This window comes from Pseudonaja textilis, chromosome 14 (genome assembly GCF_049901715.1).
Source record: "Pseudonaja textilis isolate UNSWEBS1 chromosome 14, rPseTex1.2, whole genome shotgun sequence".
Classification (NCBI taxonomy): Eukaryota; Metazoa; Chordata; class Lepidosauria; order Squamata; family Elapidae; genus Pseudonaja; species Pseudonaja textilis.
Genome location: NC_142003.1, coordinates 11,007,104 through 11,022,778, shown reverse-complemented (window position 1 = coordinate 11,022,778; position 15,675 = coordinate 11,007,104). Strand labels below are relative to the sequence as shown.

At 44.0% G+C, this 15,675-nt stretch overlaps 1 protein-coding gene across 4 annotated transcripts in view; it reads right to left on the bottom strand.

Moving 5' to 3' along the window:
• Nucleotides 1-1,297: 1,297 nt before the first annotated feature.
• The window catches only part of WDR90 (WD repeat domain 90), a 57,296-nt gene continuing 42,918 nt past the window's right edge, over nt 1,298-15,675 (bottom strand). For 3 of the 4 annotated variants that reach the window (XM_087912514.1, XM_087912511.1, XM_087912512.1), the window contains 11 exons: nt 14,476-14,644; nt 13,966-14,077; nt 11,177-11,348; nt 10,958-11,080; nt 9,672-9,852; nt 7,651-7,781; nt 6,532-6,675; nt 5,159-5,278; nt 4,421-4,505; nt 3,477-3,630; nt 1,298-2,218 (listed from right to left, as the gene is read on the bottom strand). In XM_087912514.1, the coding sequence (XP_087768640.1) occupies nt 2,206-2,218; nt 3,477-3,630; nt 4,421-4,505; nt 5,159-5,278; nt 6,532-6,675; nt 7,651-7,781; nt 9,672-9,852; nt 10,958-11,080; nt 11,177-11,348; nt 13,966-14,077; nt 14,476-14,644 (1,404 nt within the window). In that variant the 3' untranslated portion in view covers nt 1,298-2,205. Of the gene's footprint in view, nt 2,219-3,472; nt 3,631-4,420; nt 4,506-5,158; nt 5,279-6,531; nt 6,676-7,650; nt 7,782-9,671; nt 9,853-10,957; nt 11,081-11,176; nt 11,349-13,965; nt 14,078-14,475; nt 14,645-15,675 lie in introns of those variants that run through there. The other variant, XM_087912513.1, reaches the window with a different exon arrangement.

Below are 15,675 nucleotides of genomic sequence, written 5' to 3'. Positions count from 1 at the left end.
GAAGCTTCTTGGAGGAGAACCGAAACGTCTTCAAGGAAAACCAAAAAAGTCCAGTTGCCTCTTGAAAAAAGCATGGGAAGAGGAAATTTCTCATAGGTCTACATGACTGACTGACATTGGCTATAGCAACTTCCTTCAATGACGAATCAAATTCAAAATAGATCCAGCCGGTTTCTTGCAACCCTGACTGAAGTGGCAGCCAAAAAAAACTGCCTTGCAGAGTAAAGTTAGTTTTCAGCTTTGACTTTTTTTGAGTTTTGCTTCCAGCAAGAGGATTGAACTGGATTGTTTTTAGACTGCTGCAGAAATGGAAGAGCAGCTCTTTTCTGTGTTTGATAACCCAGCAAGGCTCTGAGCCACAGTGACGCAACCACAAGGCTTAAGAGTCTGGGCATTCCCAAACAACTTCCAGCCCTTTGGGGAAAAAAAATGGACGCAAGATGCAGAAAGCTTGCAACCTCACTCAGATCCTGATTCCTGCCTGCCTTTGTCAGCTGTACATAAAAGGCCTTCTGAGCAAAACCGTTTCTGAACAAAACAGAAGCATTTAATGAGAATTAGCATTAGCAGATATGGGGAGCAGGTTAGGAAGCAGCCTGCAGGATGGAGGTAGAGAAATCTGAATTGGCCTTCATCACTTCCATCTTTCTTTCTTTAATCCATATCTTTAGAGAAGGGGGAAACTAAGGAATATTGATCGGCTGTTTCCAGAATAAAGGAACTGTGAAGGAAAAATAATAATAAACTGTCAAAAAAATAAATTTAAAAAAAAGCTATCAAAAAAAAAGTCTGCTACTAAGATTGTTGGCCAAGCAGGCACAAAAACAGCCAGGGAAGTGATTGAAGCCTGGGAAACGGGCTCCTGTCAATCAAAAGGAATGCTGATTTACCCCAGCTTATTAAGTACCTAGGAGGTGAGGGCTTGGCAGCATAAGGGAACAACAGCCAACGACTTAATAGGCAGCCATCAATACCCACTCTACATCTAAAAAGCCACACACTATAAGCTCAGAAGACAAAAATTTTGACTGACCCAGTTTGGATGCTGTCCAAAAACCCAAGGTGATGATGGGTGTGACAGTGGAATCTAATCTTTATCTATTTTTATATTTGCCATCCATTAAAAATGGGTGAAACTTTGATCACATCTTTCTGACGGCCAGAAATCTTGATTTTTCCAACTCTGCCCTGTAGACATCTCTGGGGTTGGTGATACAGTGGTTTTGGGGGTGAGGTTGTATGAAAGAGCATTTTGCTGAATTGTCTTAACTTCTGGAACAAGAGGAAGCGGCAGAGGTTGAACACATAAAACTATTCGTTTATTTGAAATTTTAAAAAATGTAAACAAGTCCAATTCTTTTTTTTTTCCGTTATAAATTACAAACAAAAACAAGTGCAATGTGAATGTTGTTTCTTCTGTTGTTAAGAGGCCGAGGTTAAGAAAGGATAGAAATACCTGTTGAACTGCTGGTATCAGATCACACTACCTGAGGAACAAACTTGTGTTTTATGCATTCTAAAAACAAAACTCATTATCTTTATAAATTCTGAGTATCAAATGAGCCTGGAAAGGTCCTGATCTTTAAAATACATTCTTTAAAAGGTAAGCCTGTACTTTTAAAGCGTACTCAGCAGTGTTTCTTTGTTTTGTTTTAAAATTGCTTTTTGTGATTCTGTTAGTGAGAAAACCGGAGGCATTCCTTCTCAGCGAAATGTTCACTTGAAAGTGTAACCAGCAACTACAAAACTATAAAATCAAAACGGAGTTTCTGGGAGAGGAGGATGATGATGATTTTTTAAAAAGTTACTTTCGTTGTAGAAAAATATGTAGAGAAATATACATATATACATTTGACAATGCTAATAAAAAGATAGGGAACAAAACCAACTGCAATACAACAGACCTTCTCTGGGCCAGACCCTTTAGCTGAGGTTGGCATATTACTTAAAATTCACACATTCTTGTACGGGACATCGCAGGTATGGAAATCGGTTATTAAAATCAGCGGTTTGGCCCAAAATCACCCCACTTTTAAGAAGGCGCCTGGAGAGATGCCACCTGCCAATCTCAGAGGTGATAAGGAGCTCTCTTGCAACTGATGTATCTGCCAACTGTGTTGGGTCAGAGAGCCAGTGAGAATCAGCCATCTCCCATAACATCCGACCAAGACTTTTTGGCTCATGTTTCAGACAGGCCTGATCAAGCTACTTTGCTGAGCTAAAGAAAAAAGAAAAAAAGAATGAGACAAACTTGAGTTTTCTGTGGAAGTATTAGGAAGCGAGGCAATTTAGACTTCATCATGACTACAAATGCAAAGAAATACGTTACAGATAACCCTCGACTTAGGAGGGATCCCCAAAAGGCACTTAGAACCTGGATTCGAAGCTCCAATGGTCACTCCCCTCCCGCAGTCGCATGATCACATTTGGGGCACTGGCCAACCAGCCCATGTTGATGGCTATTTGCATTCTGTGGTCACATGATTGCAATTTATGACTTTTTTTTTGCCGAAAACTAGAATTCACTTCCAGTTTCCAGCAAAAAAAAAAAGCCCATTGCAGATAATGGTATTCGTTTAATGACCATGGATTTATTTAACAACCAGAGAGATTTGTTAAATGATTCTCACAAAAAAAATGTAATAAAATCAGGTTGGTCACAGGATAAGCTGCTTAACGACTGGCATGACTTACGACCATAATTCTGGGCTCAATTACAGTCATAAACCAAGAACCATCTGGAACCTAAATGTCTATGGAGATTCTCAGTCATTCAGGTTGTCCTAAAGGTGCTTTTTCAAAAGGCAACTGGAGCCTGTTTTTCCTTGAAGGGGTTTCGATTCTCATCCAGGTGTCTTCTTCAGTTCCACATTTCTTTGCAGTAGAACTGAAGAAGCTTCTTAGATGAGAAGCGAAACCCCTTCAAGGAAAAACAAAATCCAGCTGCCTTTTAAAGTACCTTGGGCCTACCTATATCCTACAAAGAAGGATCCTGAAGCCCAAATAGAAGGGGAAGAACTTCTTCCAAATCCTGCAGAGGCTCTAAATTGTCTGTTATCAGCAGCAGCAGCAGAGTGTTTTACTGGCCGGATGCCTTTCTTGTTGCCAGTGCTAAGTTTTGTAGAGCAGATATATTCTCATGGTGCCCAGACAGAGAAATATCTGCCTCTCAAAATCACAACCTCCTGATTGTGAGGTGAGAGCTCCGCCTCTAAGCCACCACACCATTCCTCTGAATTGACTCCTTATGCACGTGGCTAAATTCAAGCTGTTTGGGATTCAAGTGACAGCTCAGCTCTAACATAGACACCTGCCTGACCCCCCGCCACCCCAAATTTGGGGCTGTTCCCACTTGGGGCTCGAAGTTGCAGCTGGCCCGTGGTAACAGGAGATGAGTTCACAAGCAACTATCATCTGGCCATGATTCCGCTGGACATCAGGCCAGGATGAGGCCGAAGAGGATGGTCTCCTTTCACCTGTTCTGGACTTCCCACACCAGGATCTCATTGTAGGAGGCTGTGAAGAGGCGTTTCCCGGAGGGGGCAAATCTGCAGAGGCAAATGGTGTCATTGTGGCCCGCGTAGTCCTCCGAGGTCTTTGTTGCGCGATCAATCAGCCTCAACATTCGTTCTGTGGGGCAGAGAAAGGGACTGGCTAAGAGAAGGTGCATTTACAGTTGGGCGGCCTGATGAAATGGGGTAGAACTACAGGGAGAGTAAAGCAACAAAGATAGTCCAGTAGCCAAACAAATGTGACTTGCTCATCCAGTTTTCATCTCTGGTTCTGTCTCTAATCCTAAGCACTAAACACTTGAAGAAGAAGGTAATGTCTGAAGCTCTTAAATGGATGCTTGAAAGAGAACAAACTATGCCTGGCTGTCGGGATTCCAGAGATTGCCCTAATGGAAATCATGAGCCTTGAGCCAAGTTTCAAAAGAATCCAGAAGATTTATTAGGAGCTACATGACCGGCATTAGCCTGTCTGAAGCCAACTCTGGCATACGTAATTTAGAGTCATCTGTGATGCTGTTTCCCCCTCCTCCCTGGGTGTATCATAGATACTCCAAAGAAGCACATTCACAGGCTGGGTGTCATCAATCACGTTCTCCAATTAAGGGATTTTACGGGTAGAAGATCCAGTAACTTAGTTACAATCTTTTAAAGATAATGATGGAATGTACTTCTGCCACCTTGCTCCTTCAGATTTCTTCCCTCCCCTTGTTCACGGCAACTCAAAAATAGGCATAAGGAATGCTTTACGAGTTGACACTGGCATTCATCAAATTCCCTGAAAGCTGATTCGTTGGCCCCCATGCTCTCATTTCTCGAGCGTTGGTAATACGCTACCAACATCCAGGGGGTGGCTTGCTTGCTTTTGAGAGAAAATGACACATAACCGTTTAACCTCTCCAGATACGTACCGCTGAAGCCAACAGCTATGGTGCAGGCAACTGGAGACAGGCTGAGTGAAGTGGCAAAGGAAGGCAAGGGAATCTTCTCGATGACCTACATGATGGGGGGGATGGGGGAAAATCATTTTTAAAAAATCAGACATTATCTTGGTTAGTTCTTTGTCCTGTTCTTCTGAGGTATTTCTTCCCCCATTATAAATCTATACTCTCAATCTTTTTTTAATATAAATAAATATATATGCACATATATGACACAGAGGAACATTACAGTCCAGTCCAAATATATATGACAAAACAACAACAAAAAAAACCTTGTAAGTTTACAAGACAAATGGCATAAGGAACAAAGCTGTTACAGAATCTAGTAGTCCTAAGGTAGAGGCTTCAAAACCTCCTCCCAGAGGAGAAGCAACAGAAACAGATCGTAAAATGGGTGTGTGGGCTCTCTAACCATGTTTTGATCTCTAAGCACATAGCGCTTATAAGCAGTTTCCCTGAAACAAGGGAAGTGAGCCTCCTACAATCTTCTCGGCTGCCCTCACCACTCTCCATGGGGACTTTCTATCTGAGGTGTCGCTGCCACCACATCAAACAGGGATGCAGTTGGTTAAAACGCTCTCAATTGTGCCTCAACCTTCTCTCCAAACCTGAAGTCTGAACTGGTCTCCTCTAGCAACACATACACCCCACCCAGATTCAACCACCGATTCCGCGATGAGGCCCCTGGCCAAGACAAACACCACGTACCTGTTTCTGCTGCAAGCTGTAGAAGAGGATCTCTTTCTGCAACCCAAAGCCGACGTAAGCAATAGTACTTTTATCCCAAGGGCAAAACGCTGCCAGGCTAGGAGGGAGGGGGCTGGGAATCTGAAAAGGGAAAGATCCATTATTGGACGAGTGCATGGAATCTGGAAAGAGCCGTGATGATGGCACAGGGGTGAGAATGCAGTTGTCAACTGTCCCACCAAGTTAGACAGCGAAATAAACTCCTGGGACAGTGTTTTTAACCAAGACCACAACTTTACTGAAGATTCCATGTGGGTACAGAAGCGGAAAAGCCAATTCTAACAATTTCACATGAAATTTTTCCCTTTTTTCCTCCTGGACCTCCCATTGTCTATTGTTAACCACTTATTTGCACTCTCTTTGTTTTGAGGACCGTCTGCCTGCCTCAGAGAGGAATGAGACAACTGGACACAGCCAACTTGCTTCAGGCCGACTCGCCACGGCCAGCTGGCCGCGAGACAACTCGCTGAAGGACAATTTAACCACTCCATTTAGTTATTTAAAATAAACAAATATTATTTTAATTTTTGCCATTCGCATTTTATTCTGCCCCCTCCATTTGCATCCTTTCTTTAATGATTTTATTATTATATAACTGTTATTATTATAAAGTATAATTCTTGTCCCACAGTGAGTTGTCCTGTGGCAACATGGCCGTGGCGAATTGTCATAGACCCACCTCGGACCTCCCCAGCTGGGGACCTTGAGGTGTTGGGTCTGTCTCAGGCTTCCAGTAGGCACACCTGCATTCCAAATTTCCCTCCCAAACCTTCCTTACACTCCAATGCCTTCCCTACGTACTCCCATTAGAGTTGTCTGGTTGCAAGTGGGGGCTGCATAGCAAGTCAACCGTGCCAAATTCTGCCAGCAGTTCGATCCTGACCGGCTCAAGGTTGACTCAGCCTTCCATCCTTCTGAAGTGGGTAAAATGACGCCCCAGACTGTTGGGGGCAAGAGGCTGACTCTGTAAACCCCTTAGAGAGGGCTGTAAAAGCACTGTGAAGCAGTATATAAGTTTAAGCGCTATTGCTGGTGCTAACCAGGCCATTACCCAATTCAGAAATGACATAAACAATCATTACCGCCTTTGGAGAGCTTTTGCTGATCAGCCAAGACCCCTTCCAGAAAATTTACTTTCCAAAGCATTTTCTAAGTATGGAAATTAAACTTATCGTTTAACTTAAACAAATTGAAATATACACACATACATCTTAGCTGTGAATTAGCTTCCTGAGTAATTCCTGGACCATAAATTGATCCAAATTTGAAACATAACCAAGACAACATGTCTTGCTATGTGGTGGAAATACTACAGACAAGTAAACTACTCTCACCTCAGGACCTGTGGGGGCTGGAAAGCTTAACCAATCAATGATCTCACATTTGTCCTTCGACCAGTCAGAAATCCAGACACTGACACGTCGATCGCTGCTGGAGGCCAGCCAAAGATCGCTTCCTTCAGTCCCAAGTTCGGTGTACTGGAGAAAAATGATGTGAAAATTATAATTTCTCTTGTTTTCCTGCCTTTGTTACCCCAGCCTCTGGCACAGTGCTTATACATGATCTAAGAGTTTGGGTGATATATATTAAAAATGGAATAAAGCCCTGTCCTCCAATCAAGGATAGACGTAAACGTTGAAGACCAGTCACTCAATTTCAGGTACAAATTAAGCTAGAAAGACCGCTTGGTGGCAATGGCGAGAAAAAGCAGAGGTTGGGATTTTTAGGATTAGAGGAACGAGGCCAAGTAAAACTGGAGAAAAGAGAAACAAGGTGGAAAGTTGGGACAGAAATTCTCGTCACAATTAGTATGGTTAAGTGATGGCTACCTGTATTTTTTTTTATACAAATCCATTTTTGATCTCTTGGTTTGCGATCAGTCTCCATCTGGACTGGAGATGGGGACTGATAGTTCAACTCCACCGTTGTTTCTGCAATAACCTAACATAGCCAGTGTCAACTCTCAAAATGACTCTAGCTTCATTTCTAAGTTGCCATGCATATGAGGGGTGGGGAGGATGTGGAGAACGCAGAATGTTTTCCTCTGGTGCCAGACATAACAGCGATAAGGCTCATGAGAACCAAGGTCAGCTGAACGTGCCCTAGCAACGGCAAGAGGGAGTGATGGTTTAACGTGACCTGTGACGCAAGCGGGGCAGACAATATCTATTCTTTAACTATACCAAAACACGAGAATGATTCAGAGTTGGTTTCACATTTGAATGTGCCGATATGATGTACCCAATAAACAGGATCTTTGAGAAAAGCCACAGCCTCAGAGTCTTGAACTGATTGGGAGGCAGTACTTAGAATCATGTCAGCTAGAGTATTGGTCTCTATGATATTTTTTAAATGTATTTTCCGTTCTGTAACTCTCTCTCTTCTCTTTCTCTTCATCAAAACTCCATTTATCTGATAATATACAGATGGGTAAAACAATTTGAATGCCTTACCGGTTTTCTGGTGCACTGGATAACGTTAATGGCTGAGGGTCGGTGGTCAGTAAGGACTCTGATGGTCATCCCTGTACGTGGGCTATTAATGGCAATCAATCCATCCTTGCTTCCTGATAGGATGATTTCCCCTAGAGATGGACACAAGGCGTCCCCAGTCATGGAAGACAAATATGAACATAGACACTTGCAACCACTTCGGAAATAGTTTCAGGAATCCTCTATTCAAGTTTGAAAACACCAGAATTAACACAAAGATTGTTAGCAAAGCCAAGAAGAAAGGATATAGTTTCATTTGTAGCATTGCTCTCATTAACCCGGATAATCTCTGGGCTACACAGAAACAATCTAATAGAAAATAACTATTAAAACTAATGTGATGACCCGGGGCATGGCACAAAGGCCTGGTTACCTTCTGGGCTGGAGAAAAACCCTCCCAGGAACAGCCTTTGACTGTAGAAAATTCAGTCCAAAACAAGGTACACACAAACTGTAACTTAAAATCCCAACAAACCAAACTGAAGTAATTAGTTTGGCAGGGCAGGAGCAGGAATTTCAGACTGGAAAGCACAGCAAAACTCACACAGTTGGGAAGATGCCAGGAACACAGATAAGCCATGAGGACACAAGATAAAGTCACATTTGTTCCCAACAGCCTGCTGCACGCAACTTCCTTTGTTTTTTAATACACTGTGTTCCCAGGTGCAGCTAATGAAGGGAAACAGGGCCCTTTCCTCCCCCATAAGCCATGCAACCCACGTTGCTCTCTTCTCCATTCCTCCCTGTGTGCCCTAGGATGAAGAGGGGGTGGGCCTGGGTCTTCCTCTGAACTCCCTCTCCCTTGCTCTACCTCACCCCTGCTCTGCCCAGACGGACTTTGCCCTTCCCAATTTCTTCCACAGCCAACGGAGCCACACTTCCACTCCCTGTAAGCTACTCAGCTTCCTCCTCCAAGTCAGATTCCGACAGGGTAATGACAACTAGCTTCTAGTTAGTTAGACTCACTAGAGAAAGCAATCATGTTTGAAAGAGATAGCGGTAAAAGGAAACCAGGCCGTCAAAGAACATGGAGGCTGGACACCATCAAAGCTGAGATCAGCCAGAGCATCAAAAAACTCAAAGAAATAGTGCAAGATCAGAAGATATACAGAAAACCTGGCCCATAGAATCGCCAAGAGTCAGACACAACTGAATAGATAACATCAGCATCAGTTAGTTAGTGTCAGGCCTGCCTCCATTCAAAACTCAAGAAAGAAAACCCCCACTCCATTGGGATTAGAGAAGAGGTACTTTTATCAAGTTTGAAGTGATAGCAGTGAAAGCAAGGTAAGATCTGAATCGAAGCACACAAAAGTTACGCATTGAAAGTCATCCCAAATCCCTCCCCCCAGGGTCCAGCACCGAGAGACCAATCAATGTCCAGTATGACGTTATGGGAAAGCTCCTCTGCAGGTATTTCTCGCATCTGGAGTCTCAGGACTGCTGGCCTTGATGGAGTATAAACAATTCCACTCAGCAGTGCTGTAATTTATGAATGCCTTCCAGTTTCTCATGGGATTACTTCACACCAGGTCACCAACCCAAATGCCCACATCCCCCACTCCCCATTTCTATGGCAGCCGAGAGCAAGCAAGCTTCAGAAAACCATGCTGGAGATTCGGCTGACAGTTAGACTAGGGGTCCCCAATCCCCGGTCCATGGACTAGCGCTGGGCTGAGGCATCCTAGAAACCGGGCCATGCAAACAAGCGAAGCCCCATCCATGGGAAGCAGGCAGCACATGAAACCACACCCATTCCTGTCCACAGAAAAACCACGGAACCAGCCCCTGGTGCCCCAAAGGTCGGGGGGGGGCGCTGCTGAGTTAGATTACATCTCCCATCAGCCAGTAATGCACAGGCACACTTGAGAAATGTTGAGATCTCAGCTTGGGAGGGTTGGAAAAGAGAAAAAAGAACCAAGTCAAAGGGGAAGACAGCAAGAAGGGCGATGCGCGGCTCAGCATGGTGGTTTGTTCCCTACCATCTGCAGAATATCCAAGTGCCCGGACGGCCACGGAATGCGGGTGCATTTTCAATTCCATCTCCGTCCAGGAAATGCTGAATAGGCGGATGGTGCCATCACTATAGCCCGCCACAATATGATGGCTTTCGAGCCCATTGATGGAGGTGGGCACTGGGCTCCAGGCCAAGCACAAGCAACTCTAAGGGGAAACAGACCAGGGTTTAGCGATGCCTTAACTACGACCAGGCGACAGGTGGGAAAGGAATAGCGCTCCCACTTTCGTATCGTGCACGCTCTCAAGCATAGGAGATCACAAATCCGGGCAGTTCCGATGAATATATAGGTTTCTTGATGGCTTTTGTAGTAGTATCTAGGAACATGTATGTATTTATTCTTTGATTTATATCCTGCCTTTATTTTCACGACTGTGGGCAGTGCACATAATGCTTTCCTGTTTTCCCCACAATAACCCTGTGAGGGGAGAGAAAAAAAAGACTGGGGCAAAATATCCCAGTTGGATTTCAACCTTAGGTTACAGCCCAGCACTTAACACACTACTCCAAATTGGCCCTCAATAAATACATAAATACATCCCGAAGCCTCTGATTAGCTCACAGAGGAACTATGGAGATCCATTGTAATAAATAAACCAGCATATGTAGAACTCAAATTTAGCCACTAGCCAAACCTGGGATTCTACTCCACTTCCAAGATAAGCCCGCAATTACCAACATGCTGGGGCTTTTCCCCACTGCCTTCCTTGGCTTAGTTTTGTGACAAGTCCCAGAGATTTGGGGTACACAATTTTTCCAGATCCCCTATCTGTCCTTTGGATCTTGTACCGCTCCAAGGACCTTCTAGCAAAACCCGATTGGTAAGATTATGTCTGTCTGTGTCCCGAAGGAGCTTTTCCAAAAGACGAACTGAGCTTTTCTGCTTTTTGTTCCCTCCTGAAAACATTTCACTTCTCATCCAAGAAGCTTCTTCATTTCTGAACAGACCAACATCTTTGGGACAAGCATGCCATGGATAAGTGAGAATCTGCACAGATGCCTACACCAGGCACAAGCAACTAGAGCCACTTGTGAATATGCTCTCGTGTTCTTTTACTATTAATCACCCATGTTGCAAGAATCTTGCCAGACTGACTACATTCCCTTGAGAACAGCGAGCTAAGGCTTCAGGGACTCTGCAGGAGGTCAGGCCTGTGCCATTTTCTGCAGCGCAAGGACTCTAAGCTTGGCCCCCTCTTAACCCCTCCCTTCAGTCTAATAGGAGAGTCCATCGTAGTCTGCCAAAATTACCTGATTGAGCACTTGAAACTGCACCACCAGCTCCAAGCTAGCCAGGGACCAAACCCTGACGCTTCCGTCCTCCGCGCAGGTGGCAAAATGAGACTCTCCGGGACTGAAGGCCACCTCACTCACCTGGGGCAACAGAGAAGAGAGGACAGCTGAAAGGGTTGTCCTCAACCAGGAAGCAGCTCACGGGATTTGGGTTTCTCCATGACCGCCAAGGCAAACCTTGTTCTTGTGGCCACTGATTAGCCGGATGCTGGTGTTCTCTGTCCAGTTGATGTACCACAAGGTCCCTGCGGTGGTTCCCACAATGCCCATGTCCATGTCATTATCAAAAGCGGCGCTCACAATGGTCCCATCGAGAGTGATTTCCTGCTCCAAGAGAACGGAGTTAGATCTAGAGCCCAAAAAAGGAAAGAAGAGGAATTAAAACACATTCCATCTTAACTACACAACTGTTAGCATCAGGCCTGCAGAGAATACACACACACAGAGACACACGCACAAATGTGCACACAGTGGTATCTTGATACTTGTCAATAACTGGTTCCAGAAAGTGAGATGAATACCAAAAACGATGAGTAGAAAAAGCAATCGTGTTTGGAAGAGATAGCGGTAAAAGCAAACCAGGCCGTCAAAGAACATGGAGGCTGGACACCATCAAAGCTGAGATCAGCCAGAGCATCAAAAAACTCAAAGAAATAGCGCAAGATCAGAAGATACACAGAAAACCTGGCCCATAGAATCGCCAAGAGTGGGACACAACGGAATAGATAACATCATCACCAGTTAGTAAGTGTCAGGCCTGCCTCCATTCAAAACTCAAGAAAGAAAACCCCTAACTCCATTGGGATTAGAGAAGAGGTACTTTTATCAAGTCTGAAATGACAGCAGCGAAAGGAAGGCAAGATCTGAATCAAACTGTGCGAAAGTTACACACTGAAAGTCATCCCAAATCCCTCCCCGCAGGGTCACTTAGCTGCACCACTGTTGGGATCAGGCCTGCAGAGAATACACACACACACAAATGTGCACGTAGTGGTTATCTTGATTTTTGTCAATAACTGGTCCCAGAAGGTGAGATGAGTACCAAAAATGATGAGTACCACCAAAGGATCTTTTTCCATAAGGAATAACGTAGTGAGTCACAAGACAGCCGATACTGACAAAAGTTCTGACTTAAGCATTGAGTACCAAACAAACAAGGAGTACAGGGACAAAACTTTTGCGTTAAAATGTGTTGGGTACCAAATCTGATGAGTTTCAAAGCAGTTGAGTATGAAGGTACCACTGTATGTGTGTGCGTGCGCATGCATGTACACACACGAACACACACACGTGACTACACATACATACATTTACACAAGAACACACACATAACTATGTTACGAGGTATTCTGCCTGGGGCAGGGGGTTGGACTAGAAGACCTCCAAGGTCCCTGCCAGCCCTGTGGTTCTGTGATTAGCTACCCAAAGAAGATCTGTTTTCTCAGGACATGTTGTGATGCCCCACCTCGACACTTCTTATCTTTGCAAGCCAGACATGTGCTAGGCTCTAGTACGCACTGTCCATGCCTCCTACTCCATTCACACATTTCCAGTTCCCCGGAACAACCAAATGGGCTGCCACCTGCCAGTGTGGGCAAAGTCCTGGAAGGTTTATTGGATATTTACTCATGAATGATCTCCACCCAGAAAGAACTTATTCCAAACCAGGGTCTTATCTTTGCCGATTCTATATTGCTTAAACTGTTTTCCCAATCATTCTCTTGAGTGTCTGGCATTAGTTGCCTGAACTCTGCTAGTGGCAGGGAAATGTTTTGCTTTTTATTTAGTATTTCTTGGGAAATCCTCATCCACTTTATTTCTCAGTCTGTGCTCCTTAATTAGCAAGACACACGAGATGGTCCTTCCTGTTACATTGAGCTTAAACAGGGCAGTTGCTTGAGAGAGAATTCCAGTTTGGGCTGGAAACTTGACTCAAGTCTCTGCAATGGCTTTTCAAAGGGATGGATGGATGGATGGATGGATGGATGGATGGATGGATGGATAGATAGATAGATAGATAGATAGCTAGATAGCTAGATAGATAGGTAGGTAGGTAGGTAGATAGATAGATAGACAGAATAGATAGAGATAGAGATAGAGATAGATAGATAGATAGATAGATAGATAGATAGATAGATAGATAGACAGACAGACAGAATAGATAGAGATAGATAGATAGATAGATAGATAGATAGATAGATAGATAGATAGATATAGATAGACAGACAGAATAGATAGAGATAGATAGATAGATAGAGAGAGAGAGAGAGAGAGAGAGAGAGAGAGAGAGAGAGAGAGAGAGAGAGAGAGATAGATAGATAGATAGATAGATAGATAGATAGATAGATATAGATAGACAGACAGAGATAGAGATAGATAGATAGATAGATAGATAGATAGATAGATAGATAGATAGATAGATAGATAGATAGATAGATAGATATAGATAGACAGATAGACAGAGATAGATTGATGGATAGATAGATAGATAGATAGATAGATAGATAGATAGATAGATAGATAGACAGACAGACAGACAGAAAGATAGAGATAGATAGATAGATAGATAGATAGATAGATAGATAGATAGATAGATAGATAGATATAGACAGACAGAATAGAGATAGATAGATAGATAGATAGATAGATAGATAGATAGATAGATAGATAGATGAGAGACAGATAGATAGATAGATAGATAGATAGATAGATAGATAGATAGATAGATAGATACAGACAGAATAGATAGATAGATAGATAGATAGATAGATAGATAGATAGATAGATAGATAGATAGATAGATAGATAGATAGAGATAGATAGATAGATAGATAGATAGATAGATAGATAGATAGATAGATAGATAGATAGATAGATAGATCATGGACACTGTGGGAATAAGGGAGAAAAGGAAGCCCCCACACTTCTCCAGAATCTAATCCATTCACACTGCGGTCCCTTCACACCTGGCATCAGATCCTTTGACTCTCAGCTCTTGGACTGCGGCCACTGACCAAATCTGGATCTTCTTGGTATTGCTGCCACTGACCAGCCGGTTATGGCAACACTGAAGTACTCCTAGACAAGAAAAGGATTACACCAATTAAAAGAGATTTCTTCCAAATACTACTGGAGACTGTTCTGTTCAATTCTGGTTCTGGTTCTGTTCTATTCTCCAACACCAGAACGCAAGACAAGAAACAATGGTTGGAAACTAATCAAGGAGAGAAGCAACCTAGAACTAAGGAAAAACTTCGTAACGCTGAGGACAATTAACCAGCGGAACAGCTTTGCCTTCAGAAATCACGGGTGGTCCATCACTAGAGCTTTTTAAGTGGAGACTGGACAGTCACTTATCTGAGATGGTATAGGTTCTCCTGCTTGAGCAGGGGGCTGGACTAGAAGACCTCCAAGGTCCCTTCCAGCTCATTCTATTCTAGTTTTAATATTATATTAAACGCTAACACGGTGCTCACCAATCTCGCCGTCCACAGCCTCCCAAGTCATGAAGCAACAATTTGTCTCCGTGTCCCAGCTGCAAATCTGCCCTGTGCTAGTCCCAGTGTAGAGTAGACAACCAGAGCTGTAGCACATGGATGTGAGCTCCACCCCGCCAAGAGCATCAGGAACAGGGACTCGCTGGACCTAAAAAAAAGGAAGGTTATATGCATACCTGTCATGCCCATTGGGAGTCTGAATCTGAGGAGGAAGACGAACAACTGACAGGGAGCAGGAGTGTGGCTCTGTTGGCTGTGGAGGAAACGGGGGAAGGGCAAAGTCTGGCTGGATAGAGCAGGGAAGAGGTAGAACAAGGGAGAGGGAGTTCAGAGGAAGACCCTCTTCATCCTAGGGCACGCAGGGAGGAATGGAGAAGAGAGCAATGTGGGTTGCGTGGCTTACGGGGGAGGAAAGGGCCCTGATTCCCTTCATTAGCCACACCTGGGAATGAGAATTTAAAGGAGATGCAAAATGAGCGCAGCATCTGTGGGGAACAAACCTGAGTTTATCTTGTCTTGACTTTGGTCATCTGTGTTCCTGGCATCCTCCCAACAGTGTTGAATTACTACCATTCCTTCACATCTGGAATTCCTTCTCTTGACCTGCCTGACTAATTACCTCATCTTGCCTTGATTGGATTTATAATTACAGTTTTTGTTGACCACGTTTTGGACTTGATTCTCTGCAGCCAAAGGCTGTTTCTGTGAGAGCCCAAAAGGTAACCAGGACATGGGGGCGGGGGGGGGGGCAAAGTTGAAGCTAATAAAGGGACTCTTACTGATAATCTGACTGTGTTGTCTTTGTGCCACGTCCCCAGTAATCACACATTCCCATGTTTCTCCAAAAATAAGACTAGGTCTTATGTTCTTTTGGGCCCCAAAATATGCACTAGGACTTATTTTGAGGGGGTTGTCTTATTTTTTTTCTCCCATGTATGGGAGGCCCACTTCTGCTTGCGGCGGGGCAGGAGGCCGCATGGTGTGCCAGTGGCGCTGCTATGGGGTGGGCAGTGGAAACAGAACCGTTTTTGGCAAAACCACACCCACAGCGAACCATTCGTTGGCTTCACAACTAGAGAGTTTGCTTTAATGACCATAGCAACCGCTTTACAAGTGCGACCAAAAAAGGGGTTTCGCCTTTACCTGATTTGCAACCATCACAACTTAACAACTGCTACG